At 51.8% G+C, this 23839-nt stretch overlaps 1 protein-coding gene across 1 annotated transcript; it reads left to right on the plus strand.

The window, feature by feature from the left end:
• The first annotated feature begins 2076 nt into the window (after nucleotides 1–2076).
• On the plus strand, nucleotides 2077–21331 carry maptb (microtubule-associated protein tau b). Its single transcript, XM_067233154.1, has 12 exons — nucleotides 2077–2118; nucleotides 8785–8946; nucleotides 10175–10204; nucleotides 11909–13031; nucleotides 13092–13360; nucleotides 15296–15348; nucleotides 17689–17776; nucleotides 18912–19159; nucleotides 19569–19661; nucleotides 20110–20191; nucleotides 20351–20457; nucleotides 20837–21331. The coding sequence occupies exons 2-12, from the start codon at nucleotides 8802–8804 to the stop codon at nucleotides 21050–21052; spliced, it is 2454 nt and encodes an 817-aa protein (XP_067089255.1). The 5' UTR covers nucleotides 2077–2118; nucleotides 8785–8801; the 3' UTR covers nucleotides 21053–21331.
• Nucleotides 21332–23839: the final 2508 nt, after the last annotated feature.

Consider the following 23839-nt stretch of genomic DNA (forward strand, 5'->3'; position numbering starts at 1 on the left):
CCAGCTTACATGAGTGTGTGTCCATGGGCATGTGTGTCTCTCAGAGAGAGAGAGAGAGAGAGAGAGAGAGAGAGAGAGAGAGACAGAGAGAGAACAGGACAGGAAGACATGTGTTGCATAGATGCACTCTTGGCATAAAAAACAAATCGTGGAGGCCAAAATCTCTCACCAGATGGGAGTGCAGTCAGGGCTTCCTAAGTATGTGTGGGTGTGTGTGTGTGTGACACCTAATGCCAGACAATCCTCTGGACAATAGCCTTGGCCATTAAACTCTCCCTAACTGACGCCCCTCGCCCCCACCACCTGTCCAGGAATAAACTCTGACCCGTCTGGGCTCTGGCATGTGTGTGGTTTCTAGACTGTGTGTGTGTGTCCCTGTGTGTGTATGCAGCTTCTTGTCTGTGTTTAACTTAACGTGTGTGTGTGTTCAGAGGGCTGTGTGTGTGTGTGTGTTCAGAGGGCTGAGGGATGGCAGTGAAAGGAGCAGACAGGCGTTCCTGACGTGTTTGCAGTCAGAGCTGTCTGAGGCAGGTTAACAGCAGCGTGACAGGAGAGATCAGTCACACACTGGAAATACCTGCAGGCTCGTCTGGACGCCTGCCACACCGCACACGCTACGCTAGGAAACTCAGGCACTCAGGGGAGGCTCGGAGGTAGGAGGCAAGCCAGGGCGCGAGGTCGAAGGAAAGGTTGGCCAGGTAGGAAGCAGACAGTAGCCTAGGAAATAGGAGACTTGACCAGGAGATAAGAGAGGGAGTCAAAACAGAACCGTTCCCTGACTCCGACCATTAAAATCCAGTTGGAACTTTGTACTTCTGATCCTTGATCTTCTACTGTACTCTCTATGTGCACTCTTTGCACTCAGGTTTAGTAAAAGGCAAGCACACCCAAATATAGGCCCGCTGTGACTAATGGCAGGTAGGGATCAGGGTAGACTAGGGTATCTCCAGACTGGAAGGACCAGGGCAGGGCAGGAATCCAGGGTAGTGCCCTGTGGAAGGGGGGTTGTTGCAGGGTTGGGGTGAGCCTAATTCTGACCTTGCAACCTCGACATACCACCGCGTTCCTTCAGTAGTTAGAGCAATACTGTCCTCTTGTGGTACGTGTGTGCAACAACACCAGACAGTGTGTGCCACAGAAGCTTCTCATTCTATGACCTTTGGTGTATATCCAGCATCCTTGCTGCCAGATCAAAAAAGACAGCTGCCCCTCTTTATCTCTCTCTTTCTGCCTTTCAGTCTGTCTCCCTCTCTCTTTTTTTAATACCTCTTCCTTAGTCTCTTTACCCTCTGCCTTTGGATCTCTATACCCAAATTATCTTTCTCTCTCTCTCTCTCTCTTTCTCTCTCTCAACCCTCTCTCTCTCTTTTCTCTCCCTCTCGCTTCTTTGTCTTCATTTGGCAGAAACTGCATGCTCACTCTAGTGGTGTGGTTGCTAGGCAACTCCAGGGGCCATCCTCTCCCATCCTCGTGGCTCCGGCGAGACTTCTCGTCCAACTGGTGATGTAACAACAAACATACACACACACAAAGGGGCACAGGATATGAGATCCCAAATGTACGTTTACAAATGTGTGTGTGTGAATCCTGACTACCAGGTTTGTACAAGTGTATCTTTGTAACCCACCAGTGTAAAATACCCTGAGAGCATCACCGGTCAACACCACACCCAGGGAAACAGAACTCCTCAGCAGCTTTCTATCAGAGGTGTGCATTTTCTTGACATATCTGGGACATGTCTTGTATAAACCACAAGTCTCTGGCAATACATTCGTTTGCTGATAGAACTACAATTTTCTCTTCTGGCATAAAACTTGCTTTGCTAGAAATTCACCAGGAAATGCTTTAAGAAACATCAACATTTTGTTTTTTTATTTCTCTTTGCCAAATTTCATTGTTTGGTGTCAAAATCCTTTCTAATGTCTAAACATTGTTGTAGGCTGTCCCCAAACACATTTTTGTCGTTCAACATGTTCTGGTTGTACATTCTGGCCATTTGTTGGTCCTCTAGCGCCCTCCTCCTTCGGGCTATTTCAAGTACTCTTCTCTGCCGGTGTGTGCACTGACTGACTGAGACTGCAGCTGGATAGAGACAATACAACTCTGTCTACCAACCAGGTAAGAGAAGCCTGATTTCTCTTTATCACAGAAATAAATAAACTGTATTATTGATAGTTGACTTCACACTCTACTTTGAAATCCGTGGATTAACGACAAATTCGAGGTATTTCGTGGGAAACCTGAAATCCGCCGTTCTTGCTCTTCATCTCCCATTGAGCAACACAGAGCCAGTCTTTTCGCCGTTGCCTGGGTGAGGGGAGAGATTTGGTCCCGGTATCTGTACAGAAGGCTGGTTACAAAGCTAGCTGGCTCGCTAACTAACTGGCTTTCACCGCAACAGGCAAGGCGCATTGACCAAATCATGTGTTAATAATCTGATCAAAAGTGGCCTAGCTCGCAAAAGAAAATGTGCCATTTTGAAAAGACAGTTATTGGTCGCTATCTAACTATCTCTGATTTGTGACAATGTGTAGTTTGTTATTCGGCCGTCACATAGGCTAATTAAAAAACATAACAAAAAACAACAACTGAGGAAACAGCTAGCGAATGGTAGCTAGCCAACGATCAAGATGATGGACCATTTATGATAAAGGTGTGAGGGCGCGAAGACAGCTTCTCAGTAACGTTAGCTATACGACTTTTGCCTGAATGAAGAACGTTGGTAGCTAGACTGTTTTTCACATGGTTCGCTTCATGACAGCTGAGGTTTTCGATGTTTTCGAAGATGTACAAGTTTAGTGCTGAATCACCGTAAATTTGCGTAGTTTTCAGCCTGCGCATTGGCGTTAGGATTCCGTTGAGCTGCTGTCCGCGGACAATGGTGCTGATGTTGGCGGAACAGTTACCGGGGGCGCGGGCTACGCCTTTTACTCTGGCCCTGGCAGCGATACTTGCTTTAGATCTACAGAACAACGTTTAATCGTTTCCATAAATGTTTCATGCCAATTAAAGCTCTTTATCATCCGTTTACACTAGCCAGTCGCTTCAACGGAGTGTGTAGGCTATTTACAATTTTTAGTTGATGAAAGTTAAATTTAGATTTAGCAAACAACTTAATTACAATGGAGTGTGCAACTCCAAACTAGTCCGGCCAGAATATGCTCGCCTTAACACTGAAAATGCAGTTTATCATTTGCTTGACGTGCTGCTTTGTCTGTATGTTAGCCTGTGTGCTTGGGTGGAAAAGGTTTGGGTTTTTGAGATCTGGTTTAGATGTGGTAGGTTCAGACACACATTCTCAGTCAACTTGAAATCCGTAATATTATGGATCTAAACCAGCTTTAGTTTCTGTTAGTCTACAAGAGAGCTTACGAGTGTTTCACGTTGTGCATTAGACATGTGAAACTGAGTTCCCTGGTCGCGGACACACCTTTTCATGGCAATGTGTGCGAAGCTGCGGGAGATCCTACCTACTACCCGGTTTCCCGTTCCACCTGACAACATCTGATTGATGGTGTTCACCCTAATATTGAGCCTTTGTTTTAGGAAATCATTTTGGCTTTAAAAATGTCAATCGAAAGGCTTCTGTTAGCAGGTCTCCAGTTCTGACTCCACGCCCATCTTGTGAGCGTGCGCTCGTCTCTAGGCCGCTGTACAACGGTTGCTAGGCTGAATGAGAGCACAGTTAGATTAGCCTAGTCGCTCCTACCTAACATATTGGTAATGCTTTCTAAAGAGATGAAAAAAATCCTCTCACGATTATCTTAAATGTTTTGCTTCAGGCCCGACTGAAGTCATTATTGTTTTGATGTTGATAGGTAATCAAACAGATCAAGTAACGTTAGCTATATGTTTGAATCAGTGTCGAAACGTGACGGACCAGGTGTTGTGCTAATTAACTACAGTAACGGAGTCTTACATCCGTCCAATAGACAGCTGCGTCATATTCCTGCAGCTGTCTGCCTAACAGATATTAATGGTCTATTCAGCCGTGGTGTAATTTGATTTAAGTGACCACTCTCTTGCAGAAGCACATGTGCAGTGTGTCGCCCACAAGGCTAGCAGCGGGTCTGGGACAGGGTACAGCCTGCCGCAGCAGAATGCTGTCGCTGTGAGATGTTATCAGTATTAAAATGAGGCTGATATGTTGTTTAGACTTCTGTGTTTATTCACGAGATGAGTATATTGGTCTACAACAGGCCCTTATCTCCACCCCTACATCCCTCCATATCTCCATTTGCCTGGTTAGGATCCCGGGAAGGGAGGGTTGAAGGGATGGATAGATTAGGATGGAGTAAGTGACAAACCTTTCTCATCCCTCTATTCACCTCTCATATTCTTTTCAAAGGAATTGAACATTTGACCTACATGCATCCGGCCTGCATAACACTAGTCCTGTGTTTCACCATCTCTGCCCTGACCTTTCCTTGGGGGAGGAGGGAGGGAGAAGAAACAAGTGGGAAGTGTTATGTGAAACAAAGGAGAGACGTCGTTTTGTGATCTAGTTTCTTACCCATCTCTCATAGCAGGACATGGCTTTGGAATCTAGGTCAGAACTGCACACAGAGGCCATCCTTGGAAAACACACACACACACACACACTTAATACACACACTTAGAGTTTAGATGGAGGGCTGTAGTGGAGGGGTGTGCCAGGGGTAGTCTGAGAGCATTAGTGATGACTGACAACGTCTTCTCCCTGACCTAGGACCACTAAGACTCAGGGGAGAGAGAGAGAGAGGGAGACAGGGGGAGAGAGAGAGAGGGAGAGACAGGGAGAGAGGGAGGGAAAGAGAGAAGGGAGGAGAGGCATGGATGTCACAGTGACAGCTCTCTCTAAGTCTCTCCAGCAGTGACACTAACACTAAGAATCACACTGTCCCTCACAGGTCTCTGAGCTGCCCTAAGTTTCCAACAGAAATACAATAACCTAGCTGATCTCTCCCTGCTGATGTCTGCAGTATTAGTAGAACTAGTAGCTAGTTAGTTGTCAGTTCTCAGAGTCCTCTGGATTGGCTAGCTTTATTACAGGCCCCTCCCACACACACCCTCGCTGCTAGCTTCATTACAGGCCCCTCCCACACACACCCTCGCTGCTAGCTTTATTACAGGCCCCTCCCACACACACCCTTGCTGCTAGCTTTATTACAGGCCCCTCCCTCACACACCCTCGCTGCTAGCTTCATTACAGGCCCCTCCCACACACACCCTAGCTGCTAGCTTTATTACAGGCCCCTCCCACACACACCCTTGCTGCTAGCTTTATTACAGGCCCCTCCCTCACACACCCTCGCTGCTAGCTTTATTACAGGCCCCTCCCACACACACCCTTGCTGCTAGCTTCATTACAGGCCCCTCCCACACACACCCTCGCTGCTAGCTTCATTACAGGCCCCTCCCACACACACCCTCGCTGCTAGCTTCATTACAGGCCCCTCCCTCACACACCCTTGCTGCTAGCTTCATTACAGGCCCCTCCCTCACACACTCTAGCTGCTAGCTTCATTACAGGCCCCTCCCTCACACACTCTAGCTGCTAGCTTCATTACAGGCCCCTCCCACACACACTCTAGCTGCTAGCTTCATTACAGGCCCCTCCCACACACACCCTCGCTGCTAGCTTCATTACAGGCCCCTCCCACACACACCCTCGCTGCTAGCTTCATTACAGGCCCCTCCCTCACACACCCTCGCTGCTAGCTTCATTACAGGCCCCTCCCACACACACCCTCGCTGCTAGCTTCATTACAGGCCCCTCCCTCACACACCCTTGCTGCTAGCTTCATTACAGGCCCCTCCCTCACACACTCTAGCTGCTAGCTTCATTACAGGCCCCTCCCACACACACCCTAGCTGCTAGCTTCATTACAGGCCCCTCCCTTACACACTTTAGCTGCTAGCTTCCTGGGAGATGGGAACACCTGCGGTCCTACATGGATGGATGAATGGATGGATGGCTGGCTGGATGGATGAATCATGGATCAAGTGCTGGCTGAACACATTTTACTAGTAAGAATCAAGCAGTTTGCCAGTTGTCATGGCTACTATCGTGCCTATATCTGTCCCTCCTCTCCTGACCCCTCCCCCAGAGGCCTCTCATTCGCCAGCCAGACCTGCACAGTCTACTGGTGAATCTGCATCCGATCAGAGGTCACTGTGACCTTTCACCTTTAACCCCTCTTTCTGTCATTCTATCCAACATTTGTCCTTCCCCTCTGTGTGCTTGTCTCCCTCTTTATCCACCTCTCTTCCTTCTCTCGCTCCTCTCTTTATACACCTCTTTTCCCTCGCTCCTCTCATCTCCCTGCTGTCTTTTCTCATCCTTTTCCCTCTCCTCTCCTCCCCTCTCCCCTCCTCTCCACCCTCTCTGTTCCTCTTTAGTCCTCCCCTCTCCCCCCTCCTCTCCTGTGTTGCTGCATCATGGTGTTGCTGGGCGTGTCCTTCACACTGAGCATGCTCCACATCCCTGCCACACCGCAGGCATGGCACATGGCTTCATCTCTCTCTCTCCTCTCCGTCTCCTCCTGGCTCTCCTCAGCGCTACCCTTCTTCCTGTTCGACAGCCCGCCACCCTCTCTCACCCTTCCTCTCTCTCTCTCTCTCTCTCTCTCTCTCTCTCTCTCTCTCTCTCTCTCTCTCTCTCTCTCTCTCTCCCTTCCTCTCTCTCTCTCTCTCTCTCTCTCTCTCTCTCTCTCTCCCTTCCTCTCTCTCTCTCTCCCTTCCTCCAAGACTGCCTTTCTCTCTTCCCTCTCTTCCTCTCCTCCCTTCTCTGTCTGTCACTATCAATCTCTCTCAAGTCCTTTTCCCTCCCTCCCTCCCTCCCTCCCTCCCTCCCTCCCTCCCTCCCTCCCTCCCTCCCTCCCTCCCTCCCTCCCTCCCTCCCTCCCTCCCTCCCTCCCTCCCTCCTCATCCTCTTTCAGACAGCCACTCCCTGTTCTTTCTTATAGTCCCTCTAAGCTGTACGCTGTGTCCTTGCTCTGGTCTCTCTTTCTTTCTGTTTCTCTCTTTTATCTCTATGCCCTCTCTCTTTTTGTTTCTCCCCTCCGTCTTCCATCTGTCTCTCATCTCCCTTTCTCGCCCTCTCTCTCTCCCTGCCTCCCTCTGTCTTTCACTCTCTTCCCCCTTCCCCTCTCTCTCTCTCTCTCTTTCTCTCTCTCATTGGTCCTCCCTGGCTGCCTGGTTATTTTCTATCCTTTGTTTCTCAGTAAGCCAGTAGGTTAGGGTGCGCTCGATCAGTTTGTGTTTGTGAGGTGCTCCCCACTCCACATTTCTCTCTCGCTTTCCCTCCTCCCACTCTCTCTCTCTCTCTCTCTCTCTCTCTCTCTCTCTCTCTCTCTCTCTCTCTCTCTCTCTCTCTCTCTCTCTCTCTCTCTCTGTGTCTCTGTCTCACTGCTCCCACCCTCCCCCTATCCTCCCCTGCTCTGCTTGTCTGCTACTTCTCTGTGTGTGTGTTTGTGTGTTTGTCACCAACTGTGTGTGTGTCCTATTCTCTGAGTGTGTGTGCTGCAGAGAAGCTGGGTGAATATTAAGTACTCTGGCTGTCTTGTTGTGGGAGCTGGCTGCTCTGCAGGCCTGCAGTTCCCTACAACTCCTCCATCTCCCTTCAGCTCCTCCCCCTTAGCACCAGCCCCACCCCCTGACAGGCTGCAGGTCTATGACGCAAATAAACAGTCCCAGCTGATCAGGCATATAGACAGAGAGACGGACAGACAGAGAGACGGACAGACAGGCAGGTGGACAGACAGAGAGACGGACAGACAGGCAGATGGACAGACAGGCAGATGGACAGACAGACAGATGGACAGACAGGCAGATGGACAGACAGGCAGATGGACAGACAGACAGGCAGATGGACAGACAGACAGGCAGATGGACAGGCAGATGGACAGACAGACAGGCAGATGGACAAACAGGCAGATGGACAGACAGACAGATGGACAGGCAGGTGGACAGACAGGAAGATGGACAGACTGGCAGATGGACAGACAGGCAGATAGACAGACAGGCAGATGGACAGACAGGCAGATGGACAGACAGGCAGATAGACAGACAGGCAGATGGACAGACAGGCAGATGGACAGACAGACAGATGGACAGACAGGCAGATGGACAGACAGGCAGACAGACAGATGGACAGACAGACCACAGGCGTGTCCTTCACCCTCTATTCTTCTGCAGTTTAGATAAGTACTGGGAACATGGCCCTTTGGGGACTTAAACAGTGTGCGTGTGTGTGTATGCGTGTGTGTGTGGTCTCGTGTCGATGCTGGTGGTGACATGGGGATCAGTAATCTCATTAACACCTGCAGTTGGAGCATGCTCAGTGTGAGTGCCCTCCACACATCTCTCTCCTCTGCCCTCCCCACCTCTCTCCCCTCTGCCCTCCACACCTCTCTCCCCCCTGCCCTCCACACCTCTCTCCCCCCTGCCCTCCACACCTCTCTCCCCCCTGCCCTCCCCACCTCTCTCTCCTCTGCCCTCCACACCTCTCTCCCCCCTGCCCTCCACACCTCTCTCCCCCCTGCCCTCCCCACCTCTCTCTCCTCTGCCTTCCCCACCTCTCTCTCCTCTGCCCTCCACACCTCTCTCCCCCCTGCCCTCCACACCTCTCTCTCCTCTGCCCTCCACACCTCTCTCCTCTGCCCTCCACACCTCTCTCTGCACTCCCCTCCTCTCTCTCTCCTCCTTCCAATCATTAAAATCATCAAAATCAATATTTTGAGATGAAAATCTCTTAGACGTAGTATACTGACCTCAACTCCACCCCCTCCTGTCTCCTCACAGCCTAAACTCACTCTGAGATGGATCAACACCAGGACTCCGCCCCCAGCCTAGATGGCCACGCCCCCCAGTTCAACTCCGGGGAGAGTGTGAGTGTGGCCCCGGCCGTAAAGGAGGTGGAACAGGAAGTGAAGAAGAACGGGATGCCAGACTCACATGTCAAAGGTCCGGAAACTTCTTTACTCCAAATATTCTAGAACTCTTGTTCTATCTGCACGGCACATAGAACTCTTGTTCTATCCCCAGGGTACATAAAACTCTTGTTCTATCCGCAGGATACATAGAACTCTTGTTCTATCTGCACGGCACATAGAACTCTTGTTCTATCCTCACGGTACATAGAACTCTGGTTCTACTGCCCATTTTCTTATTTATTTATTTATTGGCTGGATGCTGGCTGGCTGGCTGACTAGCTGGCTGCTCACAGGGCAGGGATGAGGGGGAAAGAGGGTAAAGGCCGTCATGTTAGCTTGGCTCCGTCATGTTAGCTTGGCTTCGTCATGTTAGCTTGGCCCTGTCATGTTAGCTTGGCCCCGTCATGTTAGCTTGGCTCCGTCATGTTAGCTTGGCTCCGTCATGTTAGCTTGGCCCCGTCATGTTAGCTTGGCTCCGTCATGTTAGCTTGGCCCTGTCATGTTAGCTTGGCCCCGCCATGTTAGCTTGGCTCCGTCATGTTAGCTTGGCCCTGTCATGTTAGCTTGGCTCCGTCATGTTAGCTTGGCTCCGTCATGTTAGCTTGGCCCTGTCATGTTAGCTTGGCTCCGTCATGTTAGCTTGGCCCCATCATGTTAGCTTGGCTCCATCATGTTAGCTTGGCCCTGTCATGTTAGCTTGGCTCCGTCATGTTAGCTTGGCTCCGTCATGTTAGCTTGGCCCTGTCATGTTAGCTTGGCCCCATCATGTTAGCTTGGCTCCATCATGTTAGCTTGGCTCTGTCATGTTAGCTTGGCTCCGTCATGTTAGCTTGGCTCCGTCATGTTAGCTTGGCCCTGTCATGTTAGCTTGGCTCCTGCATGTCTACTGACAAGCTGGTACAGAGGAGACCCTTCTAAAAGCTTTTTTCATGTTCGTTAGTCGCTGCCCTTGCTTTATGCTTGTATATAGTCGTGTGTATGTATGTGTGTGTGATAATGCTGTTAGCTGCAGTGTTAATATTTCATGAGCTCTCAGCTCATTATGTTATAGACTCCTGGAATGAGGAATGAACCAACAACGATAATTTCCTGAAACCTAATTTCCTGATGGACTTCTCTCAATGCCGAGCTAATCTTTCTTCTTCTTCTCTCTCCTCCCACTCTTTTGTCCTCCATCTCATTCACCTTCCTCTCTCTCTCTCTCCTCTTATCTCTCTTCTATCCTCTCTCGTCCTACACCTGACCCCTGACCTGGACAGTACCTGGAGGGGAGGCCGCTGCAGGTGAAGGTACGGTGAAACCTCAAGAGACTCCTCCCCTTCAGAGCGGACACACACACACACACACACACACACACACACACAGCTTCAAACTCCATTCACACACACACTCTTAACATTCTCAGATCCAGGGTCAGAGCATGGTTGGCCCGTTTGAAACAACCGCTGTGTAACTGATCTGACCCCCCACCCCAACACAACCACTTAGCTGTGTGGATCTCCATACATGCAGGCCTCCTCAAAGAGAGGGTCACTCTCATCCTCATTAGAGTCCAGTAGATGTTATTGACCCGGTGCTGAGCTATGGAAGTATTGATGCAGTGTTTGACAGGGTGTCTGAAGCACTCATCATGGCTGTTCCCCAGTGTGACAGAGTAGAGACTGGAAGCGGCAGAGCAGAGCTTCTAATGGCAGGGTGGGTCTGAGACCACCACTCTCATATCAGACATGTAGACAGATCGGAAGAGATACCAGACATGTAGTAATTTAGGTAGAGATACCAGACATGTAGTAAATTAGGTAGATATAACAGACTTGTACATCTACATGTATATACTACAGATGTAGAGAGATGAGGTAGATAATCTAGAGATACGTAGAGATAGGTAGATATAGCACACATGTAGAGATGGGTAGATATAGCACACATGTAGAGAAAGGTAGAGGTATCAGATATGATGTCACACAGATGAGGTGAGTCATGCACACCTGCTAGGAGAACAACAGGTCCTGGGTAATGTATGGTCACAGACAGACAGGCATGCAGACAGACAGACAGGCAGATAAACAGGCAGATAAACAGACAGACAAACAGACAGACAGGCATGCAGACTGACAGACAGGCAGATAAACAGGCAGATAAACAGACAGACAAACAGACAGACAGGCATGCAGACTGACAGACAGGCAGATAAACAGGCAGATAAACAGACAGACAAACAGACAGACAGGCATGCAGACTGACAGATAAACAGACAGACAGGCACACAGACACTTATTCAGCTTTCTGGCCCATTCCTGCCCAATCCAGCGATACTGCAGTGGAACCTATCAGCTAATGTACTAGTCTGCATCCCCCCCCCCTCCCTCTCCAAAGAAAAAAAGACATTCATCGTCATGGCAATTCATTAATTGCATAGTGTTTCCTGCTCTGGTGCCAGAGCGATGCTGTGTAGCCGTGACGACTGCGCCGGGCTGTGTGTTCTGGTGTGTCTGGGCCGCGGCGTGCCTGGTATAGATGATGCTTCTGTAGAAGTCGTGTTTCTGTGTGTCTGTGGCCCGTCATCATACAGTCCAGCTTGTCCTGTCTCGTGGAGAGCCTGAGTTTGCTGTTGCATTGGAGCGATGCAAGGCTGACCCTGGCAAACCAAGCTCCTGACCTATCAGATCTAACCTAACTCCAGGAGAGCCGCACTGATTGGTTGGTTTGGTGTTTCATTTGTGGGATTTGCTTCCTTCCTGTCGATGCCAGCCAATCCTGCGGTGTGTTTGCCCTGTGTGCTCCTGTCACTGCTTTAGTTCTCCTCCTGGGTGTGTGTGCACGTGTGTGACTGAGTGTGTATTTGTGTGCACGTGTGTGTGAAAGTGTGTGTCTGTTTGGAGGTCCAGTGAAAGTTGTTAATCCTACAGTCTGTCCGTCTGTCCGTCTATCTGTCCGTCTGTCTGTCTGTCTGTCTGTCCCTGTCCTCCTACCTCTGCCCCTTGTGTGGCCAGACCTCAGCCCCCAGGACGGCCTCATGGAGAGGCCAGCCTCTAACGGGAGGCCCTGCATCAACGGAGGGAGCAAGGAGCAGAGCGAGGAGGAGGAAGAGGAGAAAGAGAGGGGTGGGCAGAGAGCAGGGTCTGTGAGCCCCAGGAAGTCCCCCTCAGCCCCCCTAGCACCCAGGCTCCCCTCCCCTCAGATGGGGGGGCAGGAGAGGTGGGAGGGAGGCACCAGGAGCCCTGGAGGGCCCCAGGAGCCTGGGTCTGAGGAGGAGGAGGAGGAGGAGGAGGAGATGAGGTGCAGGGCCAGCCCTGCTCATCCCCGTGCAGAGACAAAGGTGAAGAGGGGGGAGGATGAGGAGGACGACGAGGAGAAGGAGGAGGACGAGAGAGAAGAGGAGAGAAGGCCGGAGGCTCCAGTCATACCTGCCCTGTCGCCTCACACCCAGCCCAGCCCTGACCAAGAGGAGGAGGAGGAGGAGCGCTGTTCTCCTGGCGTCACCCTGTCTCCGGAGGAGGAGAAGAAGAGAGTGTTGTCGTTTGACTACAGAGAGCCGTCTCCCTCTCCACTGTCCCCTGCTGCCCCGGGCGTCTTCGACACCCCCCCTGCTGCCCCGGGCGTCCTCGACACCCCCCCTGCTGCCCCGGGCGTCCTCCACACCCCCCCTGCTGCCCCGGGCGTCCTCGACACCCCCCCTGAGAGCAGGAGCCCAGACTCGCTCCGAGCCGACCCTGGCTCTCCCTTCTCCCCCAGCGCCGCTGGAGACCCAGGCCAGGACAGCCAGCTCCTCCCACACAGCCCCACTCAGGAGGAGGAGGAGGAAGAGGAGGAGCAGGAGGAGATGGCTCCACCCTCGGTCCCACCCCAGGTTGATCTGTCAGAAGAGGAGGAGTCTGAGCAGGAAACTCCAGATAAGACCACACCCACTGGGGAAAAGATCACACCCGCTCTGGAGAAGACCACACCCACTCTAGAGAAGACCACACCCACTGTGGAGAAGACCACACCCACTCTGGAGAAAACCACACCCACTCTAGAGAAGACCACACCCACTGTGGAGAAGACCACACCCACCCTGGAGAAGACCACACCCACGGAGGAGAAGCTCATCACTCAGAACCTGACTGCAGCCAGGCCTGCAGACACCAGGGCTGCAGACACCATGCCTGCAGACACCAGGGCTGCAGACACCAGGGCTGCAGACACCAGGGCTGCAGACACCAAGGCTGCAGACACCAAGTCTGCAGACACCAAGGCTGCAGAGAAGAAGAACGGCAAGCCAGCGAAGGCTGAGGCTTGTAAAGCTCCTCCCTCTGCAGCCAAAGGCCCAATCAAAAAAGAGAAAAAGAGTGTGGCCTCCGCTGCCCCTCCCCCCAAGACAGCCGCAGCCAAACCCCAGAAACCCCCCCCTAAAGAGGCTGCCCCAGCGAGAAAACCTAACGCACCCGGTTCCCAGGTCAAAGGTCTGTGTTCTGTTCCTATCCTAACTCACACCTCCCTCCCTCCCTCCCTTGTTCCCAGATGTGTAGTTCTTCACTAAAGCCACAAGCCCCCCCCCCCCCCCCCCCCCCCCCCAACGTGCATCGTCCACCATGGAGGGGGTTTGCCTGTAGACACTCTGGTCTCTCCCTGCTGTCTGCCCACTTCCTCCAGCCTCTCTCTCTCTTCCAGCCAGCCTGTCTGTCTCTCTGTCTTTCCCTTCCAGCCAGCCTGTCTGTCTCTTACTTTCAGCTGTGTGTCTCTTCCAGCCTGTCTGTCTCTCTGTCTCTCTCTTCCAGCCTGTCTGTCTCTCTGTCTCTCTCTTCCAGCCAGCCTGTCTGTCTCTTTGAGCTGTGTGTCTCTTTTAACCTGTCTGTCTGTCTTTCTCTTTCAGCCTGTGTTTGTTTGTGTTTGTGATTCTGTCTTTGACTAACCCTAACCCTCTGGACGTGATGTCAACAGTCTGCATGAGGAGCATGCTTATTGGTTGTAGTTGTTGATGTGTGTGCTGCATGTCCACCATTCCCCCACCTCTCACCTTGTCTTCACACACACACACACACACGCACACACACACACACACACACACACACCCTGCCTACTGTATCATGTTCCATGTAACGTGTATGTCAGCAGCCTGTGTCAGCGGTAACAAAATCCTCTAGGTCCTCTGACTAGAGGGTCTGTTTCCTTACTGCAGTGCAGATATGATAGACTGTACTAACTACACACACACACACACACACAAACACTCACATGCACAAACACACACACACCCGCCACTCTCCGCTAATCAATACAGAGCAGGGAGCTCTCTCCCAGTGCTGACCATGAGAATCCTCTAACCCTGTCTGTCTCCCTCAGAAGGGACCTCTACCAGTAACCACATCATTGTTCCTGGCCACTCCATTACTGGGAACCAGGACTAAGGAGTCTATCTAGGTTGCTCTCTAAAAGAGCACCTCTAACAAACGCATGTCAATTATACATGCGTGTGAGAGAGATGGAAGGGGAAGTGAGGGAGAGTGGGAATGGGAGAGAGGGTGAGAGAGAAGGAGAAGAGAGATGCTCTTGTCTCCCACTGATCCAACATACCTGAACATCAACAGTCTGTCACCTCATCACTGACCAATCACACGCTACCATCTCACTACCCACACGACACTTCCTCTTTCTCACCCAATCACAGGCAAGAGATGAGGCGGGGGAGACGGAAGCAGGGTCGTTGAAACATCATCATTATCATCCTCCTCAGTAGCTGAAGCAGCTGTAGCCATCACTGAACCATCTGATCAGAGAGACAGAGACCAGAGAGATAGCACAGAGGAGACTCACCACAGATTAGACTTTGGAGAGAGCTCATTAAAGTGTCTGAATGTTCCTCTAATACCAGTAATCCCGTGTCATCTCCACCCAGAGAAGTCATTAGACCCAGCCACAGCCTCTGAAGGACTGGGACAATGCTAATGTAGCTTCCACTTGTCAACACTGTCCTTCTAAACTTATAGCAAGTACAGGGACATTCCCCCCGAGGCAAGTAGGGTGAAGTGCCTTGCCCAAGGACACAACGTCATTTGGCACAGCCAGATTCGAACCAACAACCTTCTGATTAATAGCCTGACTCCCTTACCGCTCAGCCATCTGACCCCCTCTAGCTGTCAACACACACAATCACAGACTAGCTGCCGGGGATGGCGATCCGTCATGACGTGTTGACGCGTGTACGGTCTACATGAGCACATCAACAGCTGAGTGACAGCAGTGGTGAATGAGAGAAAACAGACCCACACAGCCTGCTGTAGGAGCGGGCCTGGAGTCACACTGAGAGAGAGAGAGAGAGAGAGAGGGTGCGATGTTTTATACGATGCAACCACTAAGTCTCCCCCCTCTCCTCCCCCCCCCCCCCTCTGTCTCCTCAGCCAAGGCTGCAGCAGGAGCAGGAGCAGGGAAGACTGCCGACAAGAACACCAAGGTACAGTGGTCTGGATACAGCTGACGTCATGGTAGCATGCAGGCTACGTAACGTAGCTACCTCTGCACACCTGCAGAGATGGTGTGAGGTCACCATCAGAGTACCTGCGAAGGCATCACAGTAACATGTCACATGGCAGCAGCTCCACGGCTAAATGTCTGACCGGTTCTGATGGTACAGCCCCTGTAAATCACCACGCCATGACCTCTATTAAATGAATGGAGGCAGAACTAGCAGATAGCCATCACTGTGTCCTACTGTGGTGAAGAGGTTTCTGTGGAAGCAAATCAGTGACATGTTTTGAATTTTAAACAGCATTGAACACTTAATATTGAAATTTAAACACCACTGAATTTGTTGGTTTTGCATTCACCTTTTTAAAATTGAAATATTAATTTATTTAAATAAAAATAAAAAATACATTTCTGAGGCTTGAATTTCTTGAATTTTTGGGATCTGAATTTGACCGTTCGAATTTGAGCAACCTTGAATTTTTTTATAGGATTTGTTTTATCTAACATTTAAATACATTCATATTTCAATTTTAAAGAGGTGATTTCCAAACCAACAAATTAGGTGCTGTTTATTAAATTTCAATATTAAGTATTCAATGTCTTTTAAAATTCAAAACAAGGGACTAATTTGCGTCCACAGGTTTCTGTCCAGATATGATTGTCTGTGTGCTGTCAGACCCAGACACACCAGACACACCAAATCCCAGAGTTTTCATTCAACAAATCACTGACCAGGCCCTGGACACCCTGGGGTTACACACACAGCCCTGTCACACACACACACACACACACACACACAGCCCTGTCACACACACACACACACACAGCCCTGTCACACACACACACACAACCCTGTCACACACACACACACACAGCCCTGTCACACACACACACACAGCCCTGTCACACACACACACACACAGCCCTGTCACACACACACACAGCCCTAACACACACACACACACACACACACACACACACAGCCCTGTCACACACACACACACACACAGCCCTGTCACACACACACACACACACACACACACACACACAGCCCTGTCACACACACACACACACACACAGCCCTGTCACACACACACACACACACACACACAGCCCTGTCACACACACACACACAGCCCTGTCACACACACACACACACACACACACAGCCCTAACACACACATATCCCCTAACACACACACACACACAGCCCTGTCACACACACACACAGCCCTGTCACACACACACACACAGCCCTGTCACACACACACACACACAGCCCTAACACACACATATCCCCTAACACACACACACACACAGCCCTGTCACACACACACACACACACACACAGCCCTGTCACACACACACACACAGCCCTGTCACACACACACACACACAGCCCTAACACACACATATCCCCTAACACACACACACACACAGCCCTGTCACACACACACACACACACACAGCCCTGTCACACACACACACACAGCCCTGTCACACACACACACACACACACACACAGCCCTGTCACACACACACACACAGCCCTGTCACACACACACAGCCCTAACACACACATATCCCCTAACACACACACACACAGCCCTGTCACACACACACAGCCCTGTCACACACACACATACAGCCCTGTCACACACACACACACAGCCCTAACACACACATATCCCCTAACACACACATCCACTCACATTTTGAAATATTATCTTAAATTCTCAGTTTTTTTTCTTTTCTTTTACACTTTCCAGCTACTTTGGTTTGTTTAAGTTGGTTGCCATGGTTCCCATGATTCCCATTGATCATGTATTGTTTGCTGTTTCCGATTTAGTTCAACCATCGTTATTGATGAGTGTTTTCTTCCCAGTTTTGTTTTCTTTGTGTTTGTGTTTCACACATCCTCTCTGTCACCCCACTGTAAGAGCCCCCTGCCCCACGCTGCCAAGGCAACGGTCTCTAAGCGACCAGCGCCGGTCCAGCCCAGCCCCTCCCGCCTCCCCCCCTCGTCCTCCTCCCCCCTGCCCCCCTCCTCCAGGCCCAGCCCCCTAGCTAGACCAGGCAGCACAGGGGCCAAGGAGCGCAGTCCTAGGGTACGTAAGTAGCACACATGCAAGAGCGCTGTTCTGTGTTCTGTGTGTGGAAACACACACGCACGCACGTGCAGTTATGCACACGGACGCAATCACATGGCCATACACAAACAGTCTCACACACAAACACACACACACACACTGGAGTGTGTTGTACCCCAGACAGCTTGCTGTGTTCCTGTGCTGTCCACTTCTAACCTGCTGTTGTGTCCTTTCAGTCTGTGGAAGGGAAGACCTCCAGGACACCAGGGGGCGCCAGACCTGGAGGAGCAGGCTCCCGCATGCAGGCAAAGACCGCTGCAGGAGGTCAGCAGCCCCACCACCCTGTCCCACCACCCTGCTCCACCACCCTGTCCCACCACCCTGCTCCACCACCCTGCCCCCACCACCCTGCCCCACCACCCTGCCCCGAACCCTGCCCCCACCGCCCTGCTCCACCACCCTGCCCCCACCACCCTGCTCCACCACCCTGTCCCACCACCCTGCTCCACCACCCTGTCCCACCACCCTGCCCCCACCACCCTGCTCCACCACCCTGTCCCACCACCCTGCCCCCACCGCCCTGTCCCACCGCCCTGCTCCACCACCCTGCCCCCACCGCCCTGCCCCCACCGCCCTGCTCCACCACCCTGCCCCCACCGCCCTGCCCCCACCGCCCTGCTCCACCGCCCTGCTCCACCGCCCTGCTCCACCACCCTGCTCCACCACCCTGTCCCACCACCCTGCTCCACCACCCTGCCCCCACCACCCTGCCCCCACCACCCTGCCCCCACCACCCTGCCCCCACCGCCCTGCCCCCACCACCCTGCCCCCACCACCCTGTCCCACCACCCTGTCCCACCACCCTGTCCCACCACCCTGCTCCACCACCCTGCTCCACCGCCCTGCTCCACCACCCTGCCCCCACCGCCCTGTCCCACCGCCCTGCCCCCACCGCCCTGCTCCACCACCCTGCCCCGAACCCTGCTCCACCACCCTGTCCCACCACCCTGCTCCACCACCCTGCCCCCACCACCCTGTCCCACCACCCTGCCCCCACCACCCTGCCCCCACCACCCTGTCCCACCGCCCTGCTCCACCACCCTGCCCCCACCACCCTGCCCCCACCACCCTGCCCCCACCACCCTGTCCCACCACCCTGCCCCCACCACCCTGCCCCCACCACCCTGTCCCACCACCCTGCTCCACCACCCTGCCCCGAACCCTGCTCCACCACCCTGTCCCACCACCCTGCTCCACCACCCTGCCCCCACCGCCCTGCTCCACCACCCTGCCCCCACCGCCCTGCTCCACCGCCCTGCCCCCACCACCCTGCCCCCACCGCCCTGTCCCACCGCCCTGCTCCACCACCCTGTCCCTGCCGCCCCTACAGCCTTCATGTCTGTCATCTTGGATCTGCTGAACGAAGGCGTTCTAAAACCTTTCATCCTTCCTCCCTCAGTGGACCCTCCCCAGTCTGGAGAGAGGAGTGGCTCCAGCACACCTCGCTCGCCCGCCAGCCGCTCCAACACTCCCAACCGTGACGTCAAGAAAGTGGCGGTGGTCCGCACCCCCCCCAAGTCCCCCGGGTCCATGAGGGGGCGCCCCGCGGCCCCCCTGACTCCCGCGCCCCCCATGCCAGACCTGAAGAACGTCAGGTCCAAGATCGGCTCCACAGAGAACATCAAGTACCAGCCTGGCGGAGGACGGGTAGGAGAACTCACTTCCTGTTTCCTACTTCCTGCTTTCTTCCTGTTTCTGTTCTGTTGAATGATGGGAGGCCGTGTCTCCGCTCACTTACAACCACCTGCTGGGATTACACACACACGCACACACACACAAAACACACACTGCAGCTCCATCTCTGAGGAACCTCCATCGAAATCCCCATCACTTCGGACCCTGTGTCTCCCTTCTCTGAATTGGAGTAAGAACGTAACTGAACAGTGTGAGGAGACCAGGGCGCCCCTGCTGGCTGTGCTGGTGCACTGCAGGTGTTGCCAGCTGGCTGATACCTGAGTACGCTCCTCTGTGGTCAGACCATGACCTTCTCCTGGGGCTCTTTGAGAGCAGCGTGGTGTCTGTCAGGAAAACAGCTGTCCTCTCCTGGCTCCTCCAGGTGCAGATTGTGGAGAAGAAGATGGATCTCAGTAGCGTCCAGTCAAAGTGCGGCTCTAAAGCCAACATGAAACACACCCCAGGAGGAGGGAACGTGAGTAGTACTGACACACACACACACACACACACACGCTAACAGTGGCGTCCCCATGTGTCTGAGCTCTGACACCACAGCAGTGCTCGGCTGTCCTGCTGGTGAACGGCTCCATTGTGTCTGTTTACCTCCACTCATCTCTCAGTCAGCAGGTGGTCTGTGCTGCTGCGCTGCCCTCTGCTGCCCTCTACAGGCAGAGCAGAGCAGGACAGACGCTAGCTCTCAGGACCCGCTCTCTGTCCTCCATCAGTGTGTTCCACCCTCATCAGACTGCATGGTGTCTCCCCCCCTCTCCCCCCTCTTGACCATCTTCTCTGTCCACTCAGGAGGGTTCCAGAGGTCAACTAAAGTCTACCTGCTGGGACTGCTCCTTTCCCATCATCCCCTGCTCCTGACCCCTGTGTGACCCCGGTCTGACCCTACCCCTGTTGTCTGCTCCTCTCTCCAGATCCAGATCACCCACAAGAAGATCGACCTCAGCAATGTCACGTCCAAGTGTGGCTCCAAGGACAACATCCGTTACAAACCAGGTAGGTACATGGATATACCAGCAGACAGACACACAGACCAGCAGGCAGACAGACAGGGGCACAGAGAGAGAGACATTCAGATTGAGGCACACAGACAGATAGACAGACAGGTGTATACAATTGTGTATCTATGTGTAATTTAACTGTTTTGTCCACCAGGGGGAGGTAATGTGGAGATCAAGTCAGAGAAGCTGGACTTTAAGGTCCAGTCCAAGGTGGGCTCTCTGGAAAATGTAGGTCATGTGGCTGGAGGAGGGGCCAAGAAGGTAAATCCACTTGACCCCACGGTGTGTGTGTGTGTTGTACTCCCACGTGTGTTCTGCATGCTAAGATGTGTGTTGTCCATAATGAGATGTATGAATGTGTGTGCACCCTTCTGAGGTGTGTGTGTTTTGCATGCTGAGGTGTGTGTGTTGCATCCCAGGTGTTTCCTACTTGTCTGAGACCCCCTTCCTCCCCCCCCCTTCCTCATCTTCCTTTCCTTCCCTCCACCCCTCCCTCTCTCCCCCCCCCCTCCCTCTCTCCTCCCCCCTCCCCCTCTCCCCCCCTCCCCTCCACCCCCTGCTCTCCCCCCCCTCCCTCTCTCCTCCCCCTCTCCCCCCCCCTCCCTCTCTCCTTCCCCATCCCCTCCTCCCCCCTGTCCAGATTGAGAGCCACAAGCTGAGTTTCCGTGAGCAGGCGAAAGCGAGGACCGACCACGGCGCCGAGATCGCCGAGATCCCCTGCAAGTCCTCCGCCGACGGCTCGCCCCGTCACCTTAGCAACGTCTCCTCCCCCGGCAGCATCAACATGACCGAGACACCACCCTTATCCTCATTGGCCGACCAGGTCTCCGCCTCCCTCGCCAAGCAGGGCCTGTGATGGGGCTCTCCTCCCCTAAGCCGATCACCGCGGTAACCCCGCCGTCTGATCCCAAGGGAAATGAAAGAAAAATGATCTCTCTCTCTCTCTCTCTCCTCCCCCCTTTCTACGTCGCTCGCAGGATTGACTGGCCAGGAACGTAGGTGCCAGCGGCTGGCTCCTGATTGGTTAATAGCTAGCTAGCTAGATAGTTTGACAGTGAAACAGCAGTATTGTGAAGATGCTGTTATCAACACACGGACTCTCCAATCTACTCTTACCTTAATTGGTTAACTTCAGTTCCCACTGTAAACCTTAGTACAGACAGCTAGCACCAGCTAGGACCCCCCCCCCCCCCCCCCCCCCATATCCAAGTCTTGGTTCACCTGCGGCTTCAGAGGAGCACTCCCACGAGACATCCCGTTCTGTATTACACTGTTTAACCGGGTCAAGTGCCAAATAGTTCATTGTTACTGTGTGTACATCGTTCCTCTTACTGGCCATCTCAACAACAACTTCTTTCTGTGTTGGTCACCCATCATCCTATCCTGCTACTTCAGAAATTAGCGAAGATAATATTTATTCGCTTTAGAATTCCAGTGTTGTCTTGGCTACAGACCAGAGAGGTAGTGCTCATGTCCTCCAGTCAGTATTAAATCTAATCTTTTCTTCTCTAGAAAAATAAATTATTAAGCCCTTTTTCATATCTCAGACTGTCACAGATAAAATATTGAATGTCTAGTTGAATAATTAAGTCCACATTTATGTTAAACAGGGTATTGGCAAATAACCATTCATTCAGTTGTACTGGACCCAGTCTGGGCTGCTTACTAGACCAGTTTGAGATCCAGACCCCGTGACAGACTATAATAAGCACTGGTTGCCATGGGCTGCCTTGGTTATACTTCCCCTGGACGCATCTCATTTTGTCCTGATGTCAGTAGAACCTGTTGTACCACGAGCCGATGATCATCTGTTGTTGTTTTTGTCCTCCTGGCAGGGGGTTGTCAAGACCACCTGACACTAGTACGTTGCTGTGGGAGACGGATACTGATGACAACAATGCAAATAGCTCGGAAATGAGAATCGATCAAATCGGATTTCAGCGTCGAGGCCTACCGATTACCTGCGAACAAAACACTTTTTTTTATCGTTCAACTAGGTCCTTTAAAGTTTTGTGTTGTGGATAGTTGATCTGACAGAAAGATGCAACCTTATTATTACAGGGATATTTTTCAACCCCATATGTTGCCTGACAGCTAAGTGAGAGAGTAAAACACACGAGAATATACAACCTTTGACATTAACCATAAACACATGCATGACATGGCAAGCAAAAACGCGGACTCACCGCTCGACAGGCTTGAATTAGCTCTCCGCTCATCTCCTATGGGCGTAGAAAGAGCCTACCTCGGAATCCTACGGTAATCTTGACACTTCAGCGACCACTGAGTCAGTGGCCCGTGATTATTAGGCCCATCTATGAATGGATTCTGGTTTGCCAAACATGCTACTCAAACAGTCCGCCGCCCAGTGATGTAACCTAGTAACCTACTGTATGATCATGCCACAGCAAGGAGAATCGCTAGCACTAACTCTAACTCTAATGCTAATCTGACTGGCCGCCTCGCATGTTGTCTAAAGTAGCCTACCAGACAATAAAGGCAGACCTTGCTTAGCGCACTACTGCTTTCCTAACGAATTTTACAAAGGTAAATATTTCTTCGCTAAAACGAAAAAAAAAATGAAATACGAGATCTTTTAAATGCCTAGAATTAAAGCTTTAAGTTGCACATGTCCTTTCCTTATAGCCCACTACCTTTAGGCTACTAGTCGCTTTTGTGGATGTGAGAAGATTATGTGACAAACGCTTGTAGATGCACCTGCTTCCCCCCGGCTGTTAATTTTTGATACGTTTTTTATACACTTCCTCACAACACGAACGCACCATTTGTCCCGTTTCCCCTCGTTTTGCAGATTTTTGTTTTTCAACTCTGGCTCTGCTGCGACCGTTGCTAGTTTGCTTCTCACCTTGGTCCCACACTTAAATATTATTATTAAAGATTCAAATTGAAAGCTCTTGTGAAAGTCTGTTACGGGAACACTACAACTGCCTACCGACTAAAGGTGTAGCCTAGAGGGTGAAATTCGTTCGGAATGGGTTATCAAATTACGCCAGCTGCCTTTGATAAACATCTTCCTTTAGTCAATCATTATAGAAAACGACCGTTCGAAATGCTGAAGCACTTTGTGGAGAGCGAGGTTATGGAAAAGTTGTTTGAAGATCTTCATGTAACAGGATCCAGGTGACACGCGCCCCCCCCCCTTTTTTTTACCAGCGCGTGCGTGGAAGGGGGAAATACATGGGCCTACATTTTTCAACAAAATAATCTTTTCTTTAAAACACCCTAATGACATCCCACAAGTTAATCCAATTGTTGTTTAGTCTATTTCGTGGTAGTCCTGTCAGGCGTCAATGAGCCACCAGGTAGCGCAACTGTGTTCAGTGTTGTCCAAGCTCCAACCGAGGCTCAGTTTAAATACTCTAAACATGATTTACTGTCACAGCCCTGTGAAATCTTTCCTCCAACACGACAACGGTTAGCCTACTAATTTTGTCATTTAAAATCACGGATCATTTCATACAGAAAAGTTAAGAACAAGGAAGAAAATGTGGGCTACACTTGCCATTTTTATTTATTTACACAAGCCGTGGTCCTTTCCGGTAAACGGAGCAGCAGAAGATTCCTGGTTTCTGCTGATCTTTTAACTTAGTCCATAACTCAGTTTTAAGTTATGTTCTTCTTT

This window comes from Osmerus mordax, chromosome 3 (assembly GCF_038355195.1).
Source record: "Osmerus mordax isolate fOsmMor3 chromosome 3, fOsmMor3.pri, whole genome shotgun sequence".
NCBI lineage: Eukaryota > Metazoa > Chordata > Actinopteri > Osmeriformes > Osmeridae > Osmerus > Osmerus mordax.

Excerpts from the sequence above, each read along its gene's own strand:
- maptb (XM_067233154.1), top strand. The coding sequence starts at position 8,802 with ATGGATCAACACCAGGACTCCGCCCCCAGCCTAGATGGCCACGCCCCC. Across the intron at positions 13,361-15,295 it reads ACCCGGTTCCCAGGTCAAAG|CCAAGGCTGCAGCAGGAGCA; the intron begins GTCTGTGTTCTG and ends CTGTCTCCTCAG. Across the intron at positions 20,458-20,836 it reads CTGGAGGAGGGGCCAAGAAG|ATTGAGAGCCACAAGCTGAG; the intron begins GTAAATCCACTT and ends CCCCCTGTCCAG.